The 19,022-nt window shown below is 39.8% G+C and overlaps 1 protein-coding gene across 1 annotated transcript in view; it reads left to right on the top strand.

Annotated features, from left to right (window-relative positions):
* znf704 (zinc finger protein 704) overlaps nt 1–14,100 on the top strand; it is a 55,019-nt gene extending 40,919 nt beyond the window's left edge. Inside the window, exons 3-9 of the mRNA XM_053334473.1 lie at nt 6,497–6,600; nt 8,022–8,299; nt 11,378–11,478; nt 11,873–12,164; nt 12,942–13,076; nt 13,195–13,286; nt 13,720–14,100. Of these exons, the coding sequence (XP_053190448.1) occupies nt 6,497–6,600; nt 8,022–8,299; nt 11,378–11,478; nt 11,873–12,164; nt 12,942–13,076; nt 13,195–13,286; nt 13,720–13,834 (1,117 nt within the window). The 3' untranslated portion in view covers nt 13,835–14,100. The remainder of the gene's footprint in view (nt 1–6,496; nt 6,601–8,021; nt 8,300–11,377; nt 11,479–11,872; nt 12,165–12,941; nt 13,077–13,194; nt 13,287–13,719) is intronic.
* The last annotated feature ends 4,922 nt before the right edge of the window (nt 14,101–19,022 follow it).

The following is a 19,022-nucleotide window of genomic DNA, read 5'->3' on the forward strand; positions in this document are numbered from 1 at the left end:
TCAAGAATGTGACCTTGGATGATGTAGTTGACTGTGGTCAGAAGTCCAAGAAGAAGTTTTTCTCATTAGCTTTTTAGCCCTTTTTTACCTTTATCTGTTATACCACTGTCTATCTTTTAAGATAAAGCTGGTTAGCCAAACAGTTCAGATAAGCCTTAGCCAGCATTTTATCCAAAGTGCTGGACTCTACTGACCAAGCTAGAACAGCACATCCTGAATACTGACACACACATGAACATGGCACTGGTGTGTGTATTTCTGCCTTCAAGGAGATATTAGAATATAATAGAAAGCTTTATAAAGCAATACAAAAATACAATAGGTAAAATTCCACATTTTATATATGTTTTATAACCATTTAACTGTATAAATAATCAAAAATGATTGAACACATTGGATCATAGAGCAGGTCCTAGAGTCTAGTGAGAATCCTGGTTTTCTGGTATGCACATCAGATGATGTGAGTAAAAGGAAGTTAAAAGGAATTTGACAGGGCCGTATTTTATCTCCATTTCTTTAACATCTGTATGGATGATCTGCAGTTAAACGGATGTGGAACAGGGTTGTATGGTTGTTGTATGTAGTGCCGGTCTTCCAGTACTGTTATTGAGGGTATGTTCACAATACAACATCAAACATCATGCAAATAAGAGTAAATTATGGTTGTTAGAAGGGAGGACAGAGAATGAGTATATCCTGATTTCTTCCTGTCTGGTACTGCCCTTAAAGTGTGTAATGAGGCTAAATACCTAGACCATTACATGATCTATCAGATGATAAGGACCTTCACAGACAGGGTTGAATGTTGTACGCACAAGCAAACACACTGGCTTGTAAATTTAGGGATTTTTTTTTTTTTTTTTTTAATACCTAATAATGTAGCACACATCAAAAAACAGAGACAGAGGCGAAGGTTCATTATTCTGTCAGCAGTCTCACAGAGCTGCATTTACTGTAAACATCCAGCTGGAGTAGCCATTCCATAAATAATTCAGTTGTTCTGAAAAGAAAGAGGTTTACATTTTCTTACCTTAAACGATAATGGCACCCTCTTACACTTCTTCTGTCATAAGCATCAGACTCAACTTGTAGATGTGATGAAAAACAAAAGACAGACCCACATTTCATTGGATCCCATCTACCTGTCAAAGGAGCCGCGGTAACTTGAACTCCCGTTATTGTCTCTCTCCCTGCCCAGTGTTTTGCTTGAAACTGGACACTGCCTGTCCCCCACAATGGTGGCGATATGGCCTGAGACACCCACACACACACACACACACACACACACACACACACACACACACAACCTGCCTCCCATCTTACTTGTTCCCATGCAGGCCCTTTGTTTTGTTGAATTCACTTATGGCACCTAAAAAAAAAAAGGAGTGAGCACATCTGTCTGGGGAAGTACAACAAGTTTCAACACACACGGACACACACATGCACAAATACACACATGCAGAGCCTCTTGGCAAATTGGCAAACAGCCATGTGTCCCACCAAACTCATCAGAACCCCTGAAGAGGGAGCTGTTGTTTTACTTGTATCTCTTCTACTGTCAGAGGGTGAATCTTAACTCAGACCTGCTTCTAATTTTAACTCCTTCACTTTGCCATTTTTATCTTCTCTAACATGTGTTTGTGATTTTCTCAACAGCCAAGGATCTAGTTGTTCTTTTTAGTGAAAGAGGTTTGGTAGCTTTTGACTTGTTCAGTTACAAATAGATATCTGCTTTCTCTTTAACTTACACAAAGTTAAAAAAAAAAATTAAAAATCTAACTGTGTACATTTCAGCTAAAACAAGATTATTAGATGTTAATACACAAATCTTCTTAAAGCTTGCATTAAATCAACCATGTAATAATCACACCTTAAATACACAGGAAGTAGCGTGTACTGGCTACTTGAATGAATTGTCTGATTAGTTGATAAATTGATCAGCCAGTTGACAAATGAATCTACAAGTTTGATCAGTTGTTTAAGGTCTTCCTCAAACTGGTTTCAGCTTCAAAATGTGAATAGTTGCTGGTTTTCTTCTTAGTTGATTGTAAAGACAATTTCTTTGAGTTTCTAATTATTGATAGATCAAATCAAGTAATTTGAAGACATCAACAGGCCTTTTCTTTTTTTTACTCTTTTCTGACATTCAAATTTTTTATGAAATGTAATGAAAATAATTGACCTTTGTTCCTGAATATTAAAACTGCACAGTACATTTTTATGAAGGAGGAAAACAACAAGTAATATTATCTACTCTGGTTACCCATCTCCTAATAACAGTGTTATTTAGAGGCCAGTAAACATGTTAGCATTTTTAATGGGACTCTGTTAATAGTAGGTGTGAATCAAATACAGATGATTCATATATTGATGCTTCTGAAACAGAATACAGTATATGAAAATAAAATGGAGTCAATGAGTTTTTTAATAGGTCATATAGCAGCCTTTAAAGTTTTTAACAACATAACAGCATCCACATTAATATGTTTGTTTGGCCCCTGAAGATAAACACATTTTTCATTTATGAATCATCGCCAGCAGCAAGATAAAATTACATGGATGTGTTTCATGTAATCTGCATTAGAGAGAAAGCTCTTTACTCTCTCTCAGGTTTGTGTTGATGAAGCTGTACGTCCATGATAATGTTCCTTTTAGGAAGCCTCGGGGGTCGGATACAGGAAGATGTTTTATTGCAAGTTAGTGAAGTAAGAATATTAGAACACAAACACGCACACACACATACACACCGTCGCACATACAATGGCACACACACATACACACCCCAACATATGAAACTCATTTATCTGAATTCACTTACCAATCCATTAACCATCCCGCCATGTCTCCTGTGTCACATGTATCATGCGTTTTAAACATGTCTCTCTAACACACACACATACACACACACACACACACACACAAACACACACACCCAGACATACTCTAGGCCTGTGTTAATTATAGCCATAATAAGCACTTGGACGGAAACTAACTTTGATAAGACCACTAATGACAAATGCGATTTGGGAAATTCCCTTTCTCACTCCCTCTCATACATCACATCTTAATTATTAGTCCTCTAATGTGTTTTCCCCCAGATTTACTCTTTCATATTTCAAGAAAGACAAAGCACCGTGTAATTATTGTCTGTCACTGTTTCCATGGAGATAATATCTACAGTCACATGATGGCCTCCCAAGGTGACCAGGAAGTGGTTTTACGACGTAGTAGGACGGGGGGTTATGGGTAAAAGTGGCAGTTGTGTGCGCGGCTTCGTTCCTTGATTTATGTGGAGGCTGTAATGAACTAGACATCAGCTAATGGAGGCTGAGGCTGTTTCTTTGTTAGTCAGCGCTCTTCCTCTCTTCTCCTCTCTTCTCCTCTCTTCTCCTCTCTTCTCTTCTCTTCTCTCCTCTCCTCTCCTCTCCTCTCCTCTCCTCCTCTCTCCTCTCCTCTCCCTTCTCTTCTCTTCTCTTCTCTTCTCTTCTCTTCTCTTCTCTTCTCTTCTCTTCTCTTCTCTTCTCTTCTCTTCTCTTCTCTTCTCTTCTCTTCTCTTCTCTTCTCTTCTCTTCTCTTCTCTTCTCTTCTCTTCTTCACACATGCAAAAGCACCCTCACTGTTTTGTCTCTGTGTTGGAAGTAAAAACTATTTAGCTTCCACATTGATTTTGAAGCTGTGATTTACTTACAATTAAATGACTCAATAATGATATAATAATAACTCACTGAATTTTTCCTACAGTGCAAAGTTACTGAGCACAAAACTAATTGTGCTATCATCATGCATAACTGTTTTTATATGTGCTGCTATTGCTGATATATAAATATCTCTGATTAACATTATCCAGCTTGTACTGGCTCACTCTTCTGGTACTAATAAATTGAAATTGGAAATAAATGTGCTTGTTCACTATAAAAATAATAATATAATAAATAATCCACAACATTTGTTACTGAAATGTGTTACAGATGTATTAAGAAATAAACCCAGTAAACTTTGTTTTGTTGATTTGATCAAGATGATGCACCCTTGACCATGAGCTCTCTGATACTGAAGCTGATCTTTTATCAGTTAGCTTCTTTAACTCATAGTTTAATACAGACCCTAAAGTCGGTGTGAAGTTTAACAGACACCTGTATCGAGGAGACCAGGTAGCACTGATGGTCTTCATTCTTCAAACAGTGTTTTTCAGCTCACATTGAATAATTGAATAATATTTAATAATGTGGGCAGACACCAATCAGCACACAAACAGAAACTCAGAAAACCCAGAAACTCTCTTCTGTTAATCTTTTTTGAGTCATTTTTTGGACAAGTGACATCATTTTTTAACTTTGGGATGTGCATGAAGTTAACTGCTCTGAAAATCCTTTTTTGTTGTTGTATAAGCATTTAAATAAAAATGTGAAAGGAATCCAGTCAACTTCAGATGCTTGATGCTACTTAAACTCGACCTGTTGAGTCTTCACTTTGTCTTTTAGCAGCCGTGACAGCTTTGAGTCTTCTAGTCCTCTTAGATACATCTGTTAGTCAGGCACATCTGGATTTTGGGCCTTTACTTTCTTTTTCTTTTTTTTCATAGATTTGCTCAGGCTCAGTCGACATGGATGGGGAGCATCTGTGCCTTAAAGCCATTCTAAGAATAAATATCAAGAGTCACGTTTGGGCCTTGACTGCACCACTCAACAAGTTTCTCACTGTTGTTTTTAAGCCTGCACAGTGTTGTTTTTGAATTTATACTGCAGGGTTTGTGTCCTGTTGAAGCACAAATTGTTGAATTCTTGGCCCTGTGAAAGTGTTGCACACTCGGAGGAGGTTCCTCACAAGAATCTGTGGTTGGCTCTTGTGTTGTTTTTTTTAAGTCTCTCTCTTTCCCACCATGTTTTACAGCAGGGTGTTGTGCCACCGCACGATGACTGATGAGATAAGTTAATTAGATCCTCTTTTTCTCTTAACCTGTCACAGGCTGCGTTACTTCTCCTGCTGTAGTTCTGTCACAGGACTGAGACTCAGCCCATCATCCTGAGTTGTGTCAGTGAATCTGGAGGCCACGGTTAGGGAGATTCTAGAGTAGACAGATGCTCTTATGTTAAATGCAATACATTTATTTGTGCAATTTGTTTATTCCATGCTCATTTGAGCCAGTATTCAGTATGAACCATGTAGAACAAAAACGTCAAAATCATCTAAATGTACTTTAAGAAAAGGAATTCTGCATGAACACACTTTCCTGAGGGCAAATACTGACCTCAATTTCAAAAACCTAATTAACATTTGGACAGAAATGATTTTTTTTACATGCTACATAAAACATTATGATCAGCTATGATCAGAAAAGAGAAATCACACTGCCAGTACCAGTTAAATAATTTGGACACACCTATTTGACTGGTACAGTATACATATAGTGAAACCAGTAGACGCCTGTTAGTACAGACTGTGTTTTTCTCACATAATTTGCATAATTCATACACTCCTTTATCCTCTCATTACTAAGTGGGCACTTACTTGTTAGAAAGTGAGACGGGTTGTTTACTTCAGCAGTTGCCTGTATTGTATGTATATTAATTAAATTGAATTAAGATGCAGTATAGCCTACTGTTTGATCTTAGAGGCTGTGAAAACTTGGTGATGGCTTATGCTGGCAGCAGGAGATTTCCTCATTGTAATAAAAATTGACTTTGATCATTTGACTTCCACACGCCATCAAAGTCTCACTCACAATAAGTACACGCACACACACACACACACACACTTCGTGTTACGTTAATAGTGTTCATGTACCATAGGTATACTGTCAGTAATAAAGCTATTGACATCACTTTGATCACGGGGATTGCTTCTCTGAAGAATACATGGAAGAGGATTAAGTCGCCTGTCTTCTATTGTGTGTGTAGTGCACGCTAATGAGAAAAGAAAAATGCATGTATTGTATGTTGTCATATGGGTTGGTTGGTGTGTGTACTGTACAGCACTGAACTGGTGTTTATAATATAGGCTTTAGGACTCAAATACAAGACCCACATCAGTCTAGTTTAGTGTAACACTAATTAAGTGATTTGTTTTGTATGGCAACATTTTAGCTGTCGGCTGTTGATTTTTCTAATGGTGTCTTTAACTGTCTCTCTGGGCGATTGCATCAGTCGCCCACAAAGGACAAAAAAATAAAAACTTGAGCTTGGATGTAATTAGCTGCTTATTTCGCAGTCAGTGCAGCAGTAGGCAGAGCTGAGGGAAATTAGTTCAAGACCTTTCTGTCTAGAAACATCTGCCTTAGAGAGAGGAAGAAGCGTCACTGTGTTGAGTGCTAAACCCCCTGGGGCCAAACATTTTTATGGACTGTATGTTGTCGCCTGTTACAATCTGCATATGAAAAGCAGTTTACAGTACTTTGAGCTTTTCATCTGTATGTTGATCAAATATTTTCTTTCTCAGTGTGTGATAATGCAGTGGCAGTAGAAGGTGCTTAATAAAGGTCTCTTCTTTTCTTTGACAGACGGTCAGAAGAGGAAGTAGACATGGACAAGGTGACGGCTGCCATGGTACTGACAAGTCTCTCTACCAGCCCACTGGTCAGGAGTCCACCTGTCAAAGTCAGCGGTGAGTATCTCAACTACTAAACAACTGATAAAGACCCTCTGATTCAATAGGCTTTGGCTACTGCTACTTTTTTTTAAAAATTACAGGTTTATCAATATGAAGCTTTAATGTATCTGATCTATTTAAGTAATAAAGCAGACATTTTTTGAATGTTTGAAGTTAACACTTCAAAAAAGCAGCTCAGGCTGAGCATGTAATGTGTATGTTCTGCTACACTGTGACTTTTCACTCCCTCACAGCTGTTATCTTGTGAATGCACATGGAAGCTGAGGTTGATAAATTACTGCCACCTGCTGTGCTTTAGGATCCTCTCATCAAGAGTTGTGCAAACCCACAGAAAAGCACAATGAATCTGGATCTCTGCCATTGGACACAGTGGCAGAAATCCAAAGTGCCCCATAACTGCCATCACATGCAGCTGCTTAAATAGTCTGTGCAACCAAGCGACCACCCATTCAACCGAGCAGACATGCAGCCAACCCTCCAACCACCACACACGTGTTATCACCGTCACACATACACATGAAGTCAAATGTTATATGTAAATCAAATCCATCATGCACACGTGCACAAAGTGGATTTTAAATACCAACTGTACAGTTTTATAGTAATGTACTCATACAAATGTCACAGCCATGTACTCCTGTTGGAGATCAAACAGTGTGCATTTACATCTGTGCACACAGAAGCTTCTCATGCATACTTATAGATTCAAGCAATGCTCAGTGATACTTTTTTCCTCACAATTTGCTGTATCATTAAAAATCCTCAATTTAATATCATTCAATCATAATCATTGCTTTTTTTCACCACAAAAGAGAACCCAAATCAGAGCAGCTTTCTCATTGTTGTGAGCCAATTAGTTTTTTTCTATCAAACACTGTGTTTAAGTAAAGAGAGAAGCAGCCTCACTAAACCAAACAAACTCAGTCTTTCTGGGCTCACACACAAACAAACCGAAACACACACACACATACAAACAAGCACACACACCAAAGTTTCCCCTAGCCTCCATTCTGATAAAGTGAGAAGTCTTTTGTAGCTGATATGTAAAAGAAACATTTCTTTGATCTAAAAATAAAGAATAAAAATAGACCGTGGCAATGTCTCAGCAGAATCACATATCAGGAAAGTAACCTTTTTTTGTGTGTCACACTCAACAACATGCTGAGAGCCTCTTTTATGTCTGAACTTAATTGAATGTCTTGATCTCCCATCATTGAAAGAGAAACACCTACATGTTTTCTTGTGGTTGTATCATCTACAAATATGACTAAAGAAGCTGATTTATTGACAAATTTACTCTTGCTTTCCTCTCTTACTCACTTTCCTGTCTTTCCATCCTCACTTTCCTGTCTTTCTATCCTCCTTTCTGTTCTTAACTCCACCTCACCCTTCTCCTCACCTCTCCGTCTTCTCAGAGGGTCTGAGTGGTTCATGGAAGGACAACGGTTCAGCCGGCCCCTTCACCCCATCTAGCAACAGCTCCTCAGGAGGCTACTGGAGCTGGTCCGCCCCCAGTGACCAGTCCAACCCTTCCACACCTTCTCCTCCGCTCTCAGCAGACAGCTTCAAGCCCTTCCGTGTGGCCAGCCTGGGTGGCGTGGGGCCAGGTCCTGCAGGGCCTGAAGACCCCAGCCTAGATGAGCAGGATGGCAGCAGCCTGCTCTTCGATGAGCCCATCCCTCGCAAGCGCAAGGTGAATACTGCAGATCATGTTAAATTCTTAAACGGAGAAGCCAGTTTTGCTGCTGTTTGCTGAAAACAATCCTCTGTAAAATAAACTTCAATTAATTAAAATAAATATGCACAGAAATTATTTATTTATACAATTTCTACTTCCACACTAAGAGCTAAATCTAAAAATACAGTTTTCTTGTGACAACAATGTGTGTCCACACTGAAATACTAAACTAGGGCTGCAACTGACGATTATTTTCATAATTGATTAATCTGCCGAGTATTTTCTTGACTAGTCATTTGTTATGTGAAAAAAAAAAAAATTCCGAAAGCCCTAAGATGCAAATCTTAAATGTCTTGTTTTGTCCGGACAAGCAGTCCGTAACCCAAAGCTAGTCACTTTATTATCATTGAGGTCTAAAGAAACCTAAAAATATTCACATTTAAGAAGCTGGAACAAAATAATTTTTGTATTTGGTTCTTTAGAAGAAGGACTCAAAACAATTAATTAATCATCAGAATAGTTGGCGATTAATGTTCTGTTGATCAACTAATGGGTTAATCAACTTATTGTTGCAGCTCTACAGCAGAAGCTAGTGAATAAGTCTCTTCTTCTTCTTCTTCCTTTTTGATGTAGTTTTCTTTTTGTTACTTTTGTCAAATAACAACATTGCTCATGACAGCCATCATCTGGTGAGGAGTGGGACAGACAGCCACCTGTTCTGCTTAGTCTCACATTTTTCTGAATGGACTGATTGAGAATGAAATAGTGATTTAAATCAGAGCTCATAAATACAACCAATCAGACAAACAGTAATTCCCAAAAACGCAGATCACCACAGCATCTGCCACATGGCCATGCTTTGTTTTCCTATAGATTTATTTTCTTGTCCACACCAAAACTTGAGACCAGTGTTTTTAGATTTGTACAGTTTTTAAAAAGCTTGTTAGATTTAGTGGGCATAATATGGATGAGTTTGGAGCAGCTGTCAATTTGACAAGTGTTAACTTTAACGGACATTTTCAAATACATTTCACAGAGGCTGAAAGTTCATATTAAACTGGACACTAAAGAAATAAAAAATCTGACTTAGAGGGCTTTTTTTTAATACTATGTAGAGCTGTATTCACACATTAAAGAGAACTACAGCAATAACAGGGATATCTCTCAGTAAGAAAAGGGTCTTGGAGATGTTGTCAGATGTACACGAGCTAGTTGATTCCCTTCCTCTGCATGCTGTAGTATTAACCACACACACACACACACACACGCACTCTCTCTCTCTCTTTCTTTGTCACTCATCACACCACTGACAGCTCATCACTTCCACAGTTTAGTGTCACTCTCATTATATATTTTCAGATGTATATTGTTTTGCTCTCCCTTCCTCTATCCGTGCCCCCCTCTTGTTATCAGTGCTCTTACTTTGTCAGCATCATCCATCTATACCTCTGTTCACTCTTTGTCCACACTTCTTCTCCTCCTCCCCTCTTCTTCTCCTCCTCCCCTCACTCTGTATATATGTGTGTCCTCCCCAGACATTCATTGTTCAGCCTTTCAAATGCAGCAGTGGCAGTAATGATTTCAATACCTGTAACAGTAAACATAAAGATCCTGCCGGCCTCATCTTTCCTCTCAAAATCGATAAAGGCTCTTGGGTGAGCTGCACATACTGTATTAATTGGGGACTTATCACAAAGGAAGGCAAGGAGAGGGAGACATTTAGATGTTGGTGGGGGGGAAGGGAAAAAGATGGTTATGAATGAAGAAATTAAAAGTGGACCAGCAGGAATTATAGGAAAAAGTGAGAGAATAGAGAGAAAAATAGCCTCACACCAACACATACACACATACACACACACTACATGTGCAGTGCCAAGGTTTCATGTGAAATTATCTGCACACTTGTCCTGCACTCTCGCTTTTCTCTTGGCAAGACAATACCATTTGGAGCTCCCCATTTAATTAACTGTGAAATGCTTCTTTAAGGGGAATAACACACACACACAGGCAGACACACACACAAAAGGGTTTTGTTACCCAAACACAAAACAATGCACGGTGGGCCCATGATTGTTGAGTGTGCAATCATTTCTGAAAGGAGGAGGAGGGGGGAAAAAAAACATTTTGTCAAAATTAAATCAGCCCCCTAAACAATGGTTTGATAGGCGGGCCATTTATAAAGGCTCGGAGCGGAGAAGCAAGAGAGAAAGCTCACTGGGATTTCCACTTCATGAAAAACAATGTACAGTCGCTCTAGGAGGCCGGTGGTATAATTACAGTATTTAGATGAAAGATACAGGAGCATTGCTTGCTCACAACTAGTAAAAAATGTAATGTTTTTTTTCTTTTCCCATGTGTGTTTTCAGAGCACTTCAATAGAAAAAATGTTTTTACAATGAAGCTATGCTGCATTTTTGCATGTTCAGACTACAGCAAAGATGACAGAGCCTCTAGTGTGAAGTTGTTCTCTTGATCTTGTCCTTCATTGTAATGATGAAGCTCAGCAGCATTTACACTCTCAGTAAGACCCAACCAACATCACCATTTATCAACAGAAGATTGACCAGTAACACTTTACACATTAAGTCCTTCTATTTAGCATTTATAAGCAGTATATTAGTTGATAAATAGTTTGGTTGTTGTATATTTGTATTAATGTATTTGTCTAAAACTGTAACTTTTCCTGTGGATATCCATGGGGTTGATGCATAAACGGACAATTAATGACCATATAATAGTCCAATTTCGTTGTACTATTGTACTTGATATGATTTTGCAATGACAATAAAAATTTATCTTAATAAAACCCTGTAATAATATAGATTGTAGTTGTAATATTATAAGAAATGTAAGAAATTGAAGCTATACTGTAATTGTTACACTGCACATTAAAAAACAAAATATCATTTTCCTCATATCTGCTTATAATTACATCCTATTGTGTTATAAACTATTAAGTGTTATATACTGCTGGGCAAATGTTCATTTTCAAAGATCAATTAGCCCTGGGTTCAAGTGTTCCTGTTCTCTTGTCAACATTTGGGAGCTCATGTAATTTGACTGTACCTGCTGTCTCTTTTGTTTTCTCTGCAGAACTCCATGAAGGTGATGTTCAAGTGCCTGTGGAAGAACTGCGGCAAGGTGCTGAGTACTGCTGCCGGCATCCAGAGACACATCCGCACCATCCACCTGGGGTAAGAAAACACACACACATACACACACACATGCACGTCACATCACTTTCCCTCCCTTCAGCATCATTGTCAAAACAGCAGATTAATGGCTGATGGGTCGCAGTAACATGTCCGGCTCTGCATGTGATGGGGGGTGGGGGAGTGGGGGGGGGTATGATATGAAAATGAGCAAGGCGGAGAACAATGATATTGGATGGATCACACATTTATACTGACATTCAATTAAACTGAGGCCACTCTTTCCTACACTGATTAACTGCAGATGACGTGTATTGTTGGTTGGAGGAATGACGTTAATGTTGAAGGGGAGCAGGAGTGTGATTGTATTGACACATTTGGCTTCACGTGGAATAATCTGCATTTCTCTCTGTTTCCTCTCTCCATCATCCCTCAGGCGTAACTGTGACTCGGACTGCAGTGACGGCGAGGAGGACTTTTACTACACTGAGATCAAGCTCAACACAGATTCAGTGGCTGATGGGCTGAGCAGCCTGTCCCCCGTGTCGCCCTCCGTCCTCTCTTCCCCTCCTCCCCCTTCTCCTCTCCCTTCTCTCAGCCAGCTGCCGGACTCCCACAGACCCCCGCAGCCCTCTGACACCAAGGAGCCTCACGTTGGCGGCACCACCCCACTTAGCCGCTCTGCGCCCAGCGCGCTCTACCTCATCCACACGGACCACGCCTACCAGGTGAGCATGTGCAGGAAGTAGAGGAATTGTACACACACACACACACACACACACACACACACACACCCACACGGCCAAGATTGAGATCGATAAACAACACACAGGCTCAAACTCAACATAAACATGAAAGATCGATGCACTCTCCTAATCAATGTACCCACTTCTGGTCACACACCACCTCACACTCATCAGACCACACATGAACACACACACATAGAATTTACACACTCTTTCTCTGCTTTACTGTCTCACACACTATCAGGATCCTCATTATGCTGATTATGTGTCTCAGTGTTCTCTTCAGTTAGCAGCTGTGCTAACAGTTGTGGTATCGACATGTAGCAGCAGATGTGGATATTTAATTGTAGGTGGAATAATGACACAATCCATCTAAGTTATTCTTCAGTCATGTCAGTCTGTAAGTCTGAGCTTTGTGGTACCATTATGTGTTTACCCAAACATAAACATTAACAACATTGATTAACTGAAGAGTTTTTGGTTTGATATAAAATACCTAAAGTCTGCTCTTAAAAAAACTTCATGAGCCTTTTACTATCAAAAATATACCTAAGGGGGGCCTCATTTTTTTGTTTAAAAATGAGGCTGGCAATACAGCAAACCAAGCAGCAATTAGAAAACAGCAACTCAGAGCTGAGACCTGAGTGAATTAAAAAGGGATTCTATCAATAGCAAAAATAAAAGTTGTTACACACACATTGCTCCATTTGAGTAGGAGCCGAACATAATACCATGTTGACCTTTGACCTCTGCCTTCAGGCCACGGCTCCGGTGTCCATCCCATCCAGCAGCAGCAACTCGACTGGCTCCGCCTCCACCAGCTTCACTCCTACCAACAGCTCCAGCTTTAGTATCTCCTGGCAGTCGCCGCCAGTCACTTTCACTGGGAACATGGTGAGGAAGACTTATTAACACACATGAAAAACCAAGAATCAGCTGTCAGTTCTCCTCATACATTGTTTTATTTGAGCTCTCATAATGATGTGTGTGTGTGTGTGTCTGCCCTCTGCAGGTGTCTCCTAGTAAAAGCCTGGGCTTTGGTGAACAGCGCTCGCAGACCATAGCCGTCCTCTCGTCCCCACCCAGGGCCACCACCGCCCTCAGGTATCTGACATTTCCCTGTAGCTATAATGAAAGCGCACATTACATATTACCAAGATGAGCTCATATTTAAAGCCAGTGCATTTAATATGATTTTCTACTTAGATTTGACCTCACTGAGTGAAAATCATCTCATGTGTTAGAGATGAAAAATGGAATTTTGACTCTCACAAATGAGCTCAATGGCTCTTAATTAAACTCAAGTCATGATTAGGTCTTATTACCGTAATCCACTTTAATAAGGAACCAACCTGCTTCACATATTTTGATTTATTGTTGTCATTATTTACTACATCAGGACACAAATGAACATTGCTGGACTCAATGAGAGATAAAGTCACCCGGTAATGATCATTAAGCTGCCGTTAAAATACAGATGAAAAATGTTTCTGCCTTCATATCTGAGAGGTTTGTTATTTTCTCTCTTTGTCTCTAGTCGGAAGGTACGTGGCGAGGGGAAGAAGTGTCGTAAAGTGTACGGGATGGAGAACCGCGACATGTGGTGCACTGCCTGCCGCTGGAAAAAGGCCTGCCAGAGATTCACCGACTGAGTGTACTCCCGCCAACACTTCAGCCAGCGCGCCACGCCATCGGGCACTGCTGCCTTTCGCCAGAGAAAAGGGGGGAGGAGCATCATTTTGCATGCATTCGGTTTTCTTCAGCTCAAAATTGCAACGACTCCGGCTCCACCCCCTCAGCTCCACTGGCCCATTCCAGCCGTGGAGGGAACCAAATGACGGCAGAGTCACCTTTTACATTGCCGTCCAGGATTCCCAGTACTGCCTCGCCATTCCCTTCATTCCCAGTTTTTGGGAAACCCCAGTGCAGCTAAACAGTGTAAAGAAAAAATAGATCTAAGATTTTCTGCTGTTTTTATGTTGGGTTCAGTGTTGCATCTTTCTATGTTTTGTAAAGCTCTGGTTTTTAAATGGAAGGTCTAGTCAAAGAAGGGGTCCAGAAAAAAAGCCAAAAGGTTTTTGTGTGTTTTATCAAAAGAAAAAGAAAAAAAATCTTCACTTTTTTTATCCAAAAGAAGAACGGGCCTCTTTGCTGAAGTTTTTGAAGAAAGTTATGAAAAAAAAGCGTGGAGGTTTTTGTTCATCTCTTGTTTTATTTCTGGACTTTTTGAGGTGATCTTTTATCACCAACATCACAGCCTCTCACAGCCTCTCCCGTTCCCTCACCTGTTCTTCACTCCTGACAGCTCAGGGGGAATGTACGCCAGAGCAGGTGAGGACGGGCTGAGAGGTAGAGAGAAGAAGAGGCAGAAGGAGACACAAGGTGAATGATCAATGCAAAAAAAGATACAATTTACAGTCAGGGAAAGCAGACGGTCCATGTCAGAGATGTACCACATGAAACCACATTAGCATTCACACACAAACAGACACACATGTGTCATGTCAGAAGACAGGAACTGTTTTCTATGTCACTTTTTTATCCAGATGTTTCATTTTCTTTGTTTTATCAGGGATGTGATTCTACAGAAAGCAAAAACCAGCAGCTAAAACTTGGGGTTATATTGTATACAGCACTATCTCAACAGCTTCTCTCTTTCGTTACACATGACAACTTTGCAACCAAAAACTCCTTTATCATGTTCTTAATGTTTTTGGTTTTTGTTAAGGTGCCATGTTTACTGTTGCTAATGTAGTTTTTTTTCTATCTCTTTTGTTTGTTTGGCAAAACCAAGACTGTTTACCAACCACCTGCTAAAGAAGGTGTGTTAAAAGACCTTCCTGACAGCACTGGAAGCATGAAGCCAGCGGAGTGCGAGGCCATAAAAAGATCAACATCTTTCACTACATACAGAGAGACAGGCTGCCCTCCTCCTCATCCTTTTACACCTTCCCAAAGGGAACAAAATAACTTTGTGTTTACGTTCGCCACAGAGGCGCACCTTGATGATCATCTTACCAAAGGAGGAGGGCTAAAAACCAAAAGTGAGGCACTTGCACTGTATGTGTGTATTTGAGCACTAGGTATATTTGATAACTCCTGTGGTTACTTCTATACAGTTTAAATGTTACTTATCTACCAATAGACTCTCTCTGTTTCCAACTTAACTGGTTAAAAAAAGAAGTAACAACACAAAAAAACAGATTTGGCAATCCCCGCTTTTTGATCCATTATTTGCTCCAAGAGTTTCGGACAAGAGTGGGAAAAGTTATAAGCACTTGATTAGGTCACTCCTTTGTTGTTTAATGTGCGTTGCACACTTGATTCACTTGGCAACATGCAAGCAAAGCTTTGGCTCGAACTTTCAAAAGAGTCCCTGATCTGCACGTAACCTCGTAACTGAGAGTGATTGGTAAAGATGACGTGGTTATCTGAATGTTTCTATTTTAATTCCAGCCTGCTAGATGGCTCAAAGGCAGGAAGCAAAATCACAAAGCCAAATAGTTTACAGATGTTTGGTGATGGATGGACCAACGGTTTTGTCACCTGCGGCTGCATTCTCCTTTTATTACAGTGTTTGAAATGAATAGAAATGTTCTGTGTTCAGTTTAAGACAAATGTTTCTTCCAGCTTGTTTCTGCATTTACTCTCTGAATGATATGAAATTAGTTTGACTGCACGCATAAATCTTTATTGGCATTTCTGTCGCTCACAGAGGATCATTTAACATCAGAATTATTCAAAACCAACACCAGCTAATAAACTCACAAGCTTGTTTGTTTGATACACAGGACTTCCATACCTGAAAGTCATAGCTTTGTTATGTTTGCCCACCTGTTTATATTTCTGTCTCTTTTTTTGTCTGTTTATGTATATATGCAGTTCTTGTATTTTCTCTAAGCTCCATGTTTTTGACTTTGGTCATTACATTTGCCACCTTATGAACAAGACAGGTTCAAAGTATGATACCGCGTGAGGAAATAATGTACCGTTCAACCTTTTGGGCTACTGTTGTTTTGAATATAGGGATAGCCTTAAAGTCACTTTTTGAAAATAATCATTGTGCTTCTTCTATGTCATTACATTGATATTTCAGTAAGAAATATTTAGATTATCTCAAAAATTATTAGCCATTGTATTATGTGAACGTATTATTGTTTAAGAAAAGACAAATCTATATACGTAAAGAAAAAACATGTTGCAGTTTGAATTCAAAGCAAAAAAAGACATTGATTTGGCTGTTTTTATTTTTTTCATATATATGAATATATAAATATACTGTTTATGAATTTTGTTTTCATGTTCTGCTGAAGGAAATGTTTGTTGCTATGTGTAACTGTAGGAGGGAGCCCAGGCATGATTTTCAATGCAAGCCAAGCTTGTTATGGTCTTTTCAACGAGTGTGACCCTCACGCTCCCGCCTGGAGCTCCTTCACGTCATGCTCCCCACTGCTGCTGCTGCTGCTTAGTGGTCAAAAAACCACAGTTGATTAAAACCTTTATCTTATTTCCAATTCTCCTCTCCCAGTGTCACGCAGGCCCACTTGCAATTATTTTGATTGACATCTCGGCATGTTTGCGCCAATGCATGTGTGTGCGTGCTCGCGTGCTCGCGTGCTCGCGTACTCGCGTGTGTGAACATGAAGGAGCCCCGGGCAAAGTATGCAGGCTACCACTGAAGCGCGGTGCTCTGCCCTCCCCCCCAAGCATTGCTCTCCCGAGGAGTCGAACACCTTTATCAAATGGCCCGTGGTGTTTCCCTGTCAGGTTGTGTGCAGGTCAAGTCTTCTTTGAGGTGCCTGACAAACAACACTGTGGGGTTTAAGGATGTTTTTGTTGGTCTAGACCACAGCGGCTAGATATGGTTGATGTTTTATTTTTTGTTTTGATTTGTTTTTTGGTAACTTTGTGCACTTCCCTCTGCCCTTTGTCCATCATTGTGGTGCTTCATGTTTGTGTTTGGACTGCCTCCTCCATTGACGTGCGGGAAAATCTGGCAGCCAAATTCGATCCGGCCAGGGTTCTGTCCAGGAACAAGTCCCCAGTTCAGATCATCCAGAGGCTGCTGGCAAGAGTGAATGTTTAAAGTGGCAGCTAATTTTAAAAGAAGCTCTCTCTGGATTCTGTTTTTAGGTCAGTGTTGTGTCGCTCAAACAATAAGATTTGACCAATCAAGATCATCTCACACCCGTGTTTAGGGTTCATCCAAATTACCTCAAAAGTCCAGCATATTTGCTTAAAACTGTCCATCCTCGTAGATGTGCAGAATCTGTGGGATTTGTTTGTGGACTGTTGCCTGGCCTGCATTGTTGTACTGAGAACATCTTGGTCCCATTTACTGCCAATGGCACAAAGACGTCTCAGCATGAAGGTGCTCTCAGAGACACTCAGCCTAGGTCTGTCTTTGCACACTGTACGCACTCACACTGGTGTCGTGCCCTCAGCGGGGGAGAAATGGAGGTGCTATATTCCCATGCAGTGCTGTTTCTCCCATGTGTCCTCTCATCTATTAATCCATTTTGTACACATTGTTATGCTGTAGAACATGAAAATAAAAACACCCTGCCTCAAGACTACCGAGTGTCCAGACACGAGTTAGTGAGTGCGTTGCTCCAAAATCTCTGTTCTGTCTCCAGCTTCCTAATTGACTGCTTTTATTTTGGTGCTAATTACTGTCTTTCATTGTTTTGAGTTTAAGTAAGAGTAAAGCTAATGAATCTCTTAAAAATTAGAATCTAAAATATGAAAATAATATAATTTCTAACACATCTCTACAGTAATTTAAATTCTTATATTTCAGGAAAAGCACTTTTGTTATTCGCTCAACAATAAAACATCACATTTCATTCTTGATCTTTGAGACAACAGTTGGCAAAATACTATTTCTGGCATTTTCAAAAAGATTTACAAATGAATATTTTTATTGAATAATTGTCAGAAAATAGTGACAAATGTTAATCACCCAAAATGCAGCCTCAGATTTCCTTGTTTTGTCCTGACCAACAGCCCACAACCCAAAAATATTCAGTTTACCATCATAGAAGTCTAAAGAAACCAGAAAATAATGAAACTACTTTCAGCTGCTGGTTTTTATCAGCAGATTGAGATTGCCCGGTTGGAAACTGTAGATGTTAAATCTTTGCAAACAATAATCTACCATGTGATATAGTTGAAAGGTCCAGGCAAACAAGTGCACCTTAAAATGTGAACTGACTTCCAAAATGAATAAACATGTCACACCTTGTTTTAAGCATGGTACCTGTAGTAACATTTTTTGTGTGAAATTGCACTTTTCCCCCCTAAATTGTAATTAATAAACATTTTATTGATAATTGCAATATTGAAGTATTGAAAATCTGAAACTTTACATTCTTGTCCAACAACAATGTTTAATTTTCTTCTATTTGGGCAAAACTGGGATCATGACACTAATCTTTTTATTTCCAAACTAACATCCTAATGATGCCAAATGTGCCATATGGAGGCATATTCCTGATCTGATCATCTAACTTATTCATATGAGAGCAGAACTGAGCTGTGAGCGAGCAGCTAAAACATGAGCTGCCATTACAAACATGTTCACACAGCACAATTAAAACTGTGGCATCAAAGAGCCACAATACGCGGTCTTGTTGCTATAGTGGGAGTGATATGAATACATATGAGGACTTTTTTGTTTTTTTCTATTAGCGGTTGCTCTGGCTTTTGTTCTTTAGTGTGTTTACCCCCCCCCACCCCCACCCCCCTTGACTGCCACCAATCATGGCTGAGCGTTCAGCCATGATTTATAAGTTGGATAAAACAAGATAGCATTATTCTGCTTATGGAAGGTATAAAAAT

The sequence above is a fragment of the Scomber japonicus genome, chromosome 15 (assembly GCF_027409825.1).
Source record: "Scomber japonicus isolate fScoJap1 chromosome 15, fScoJap1.pri, whole genome shotgun sequence".
NCBI classification, from domain to species: Eukaryota; Metazoa; Chordata; class Actinopteri; order Scombriformes; family Scombridae; genus Scomber; species Scomber japonicus.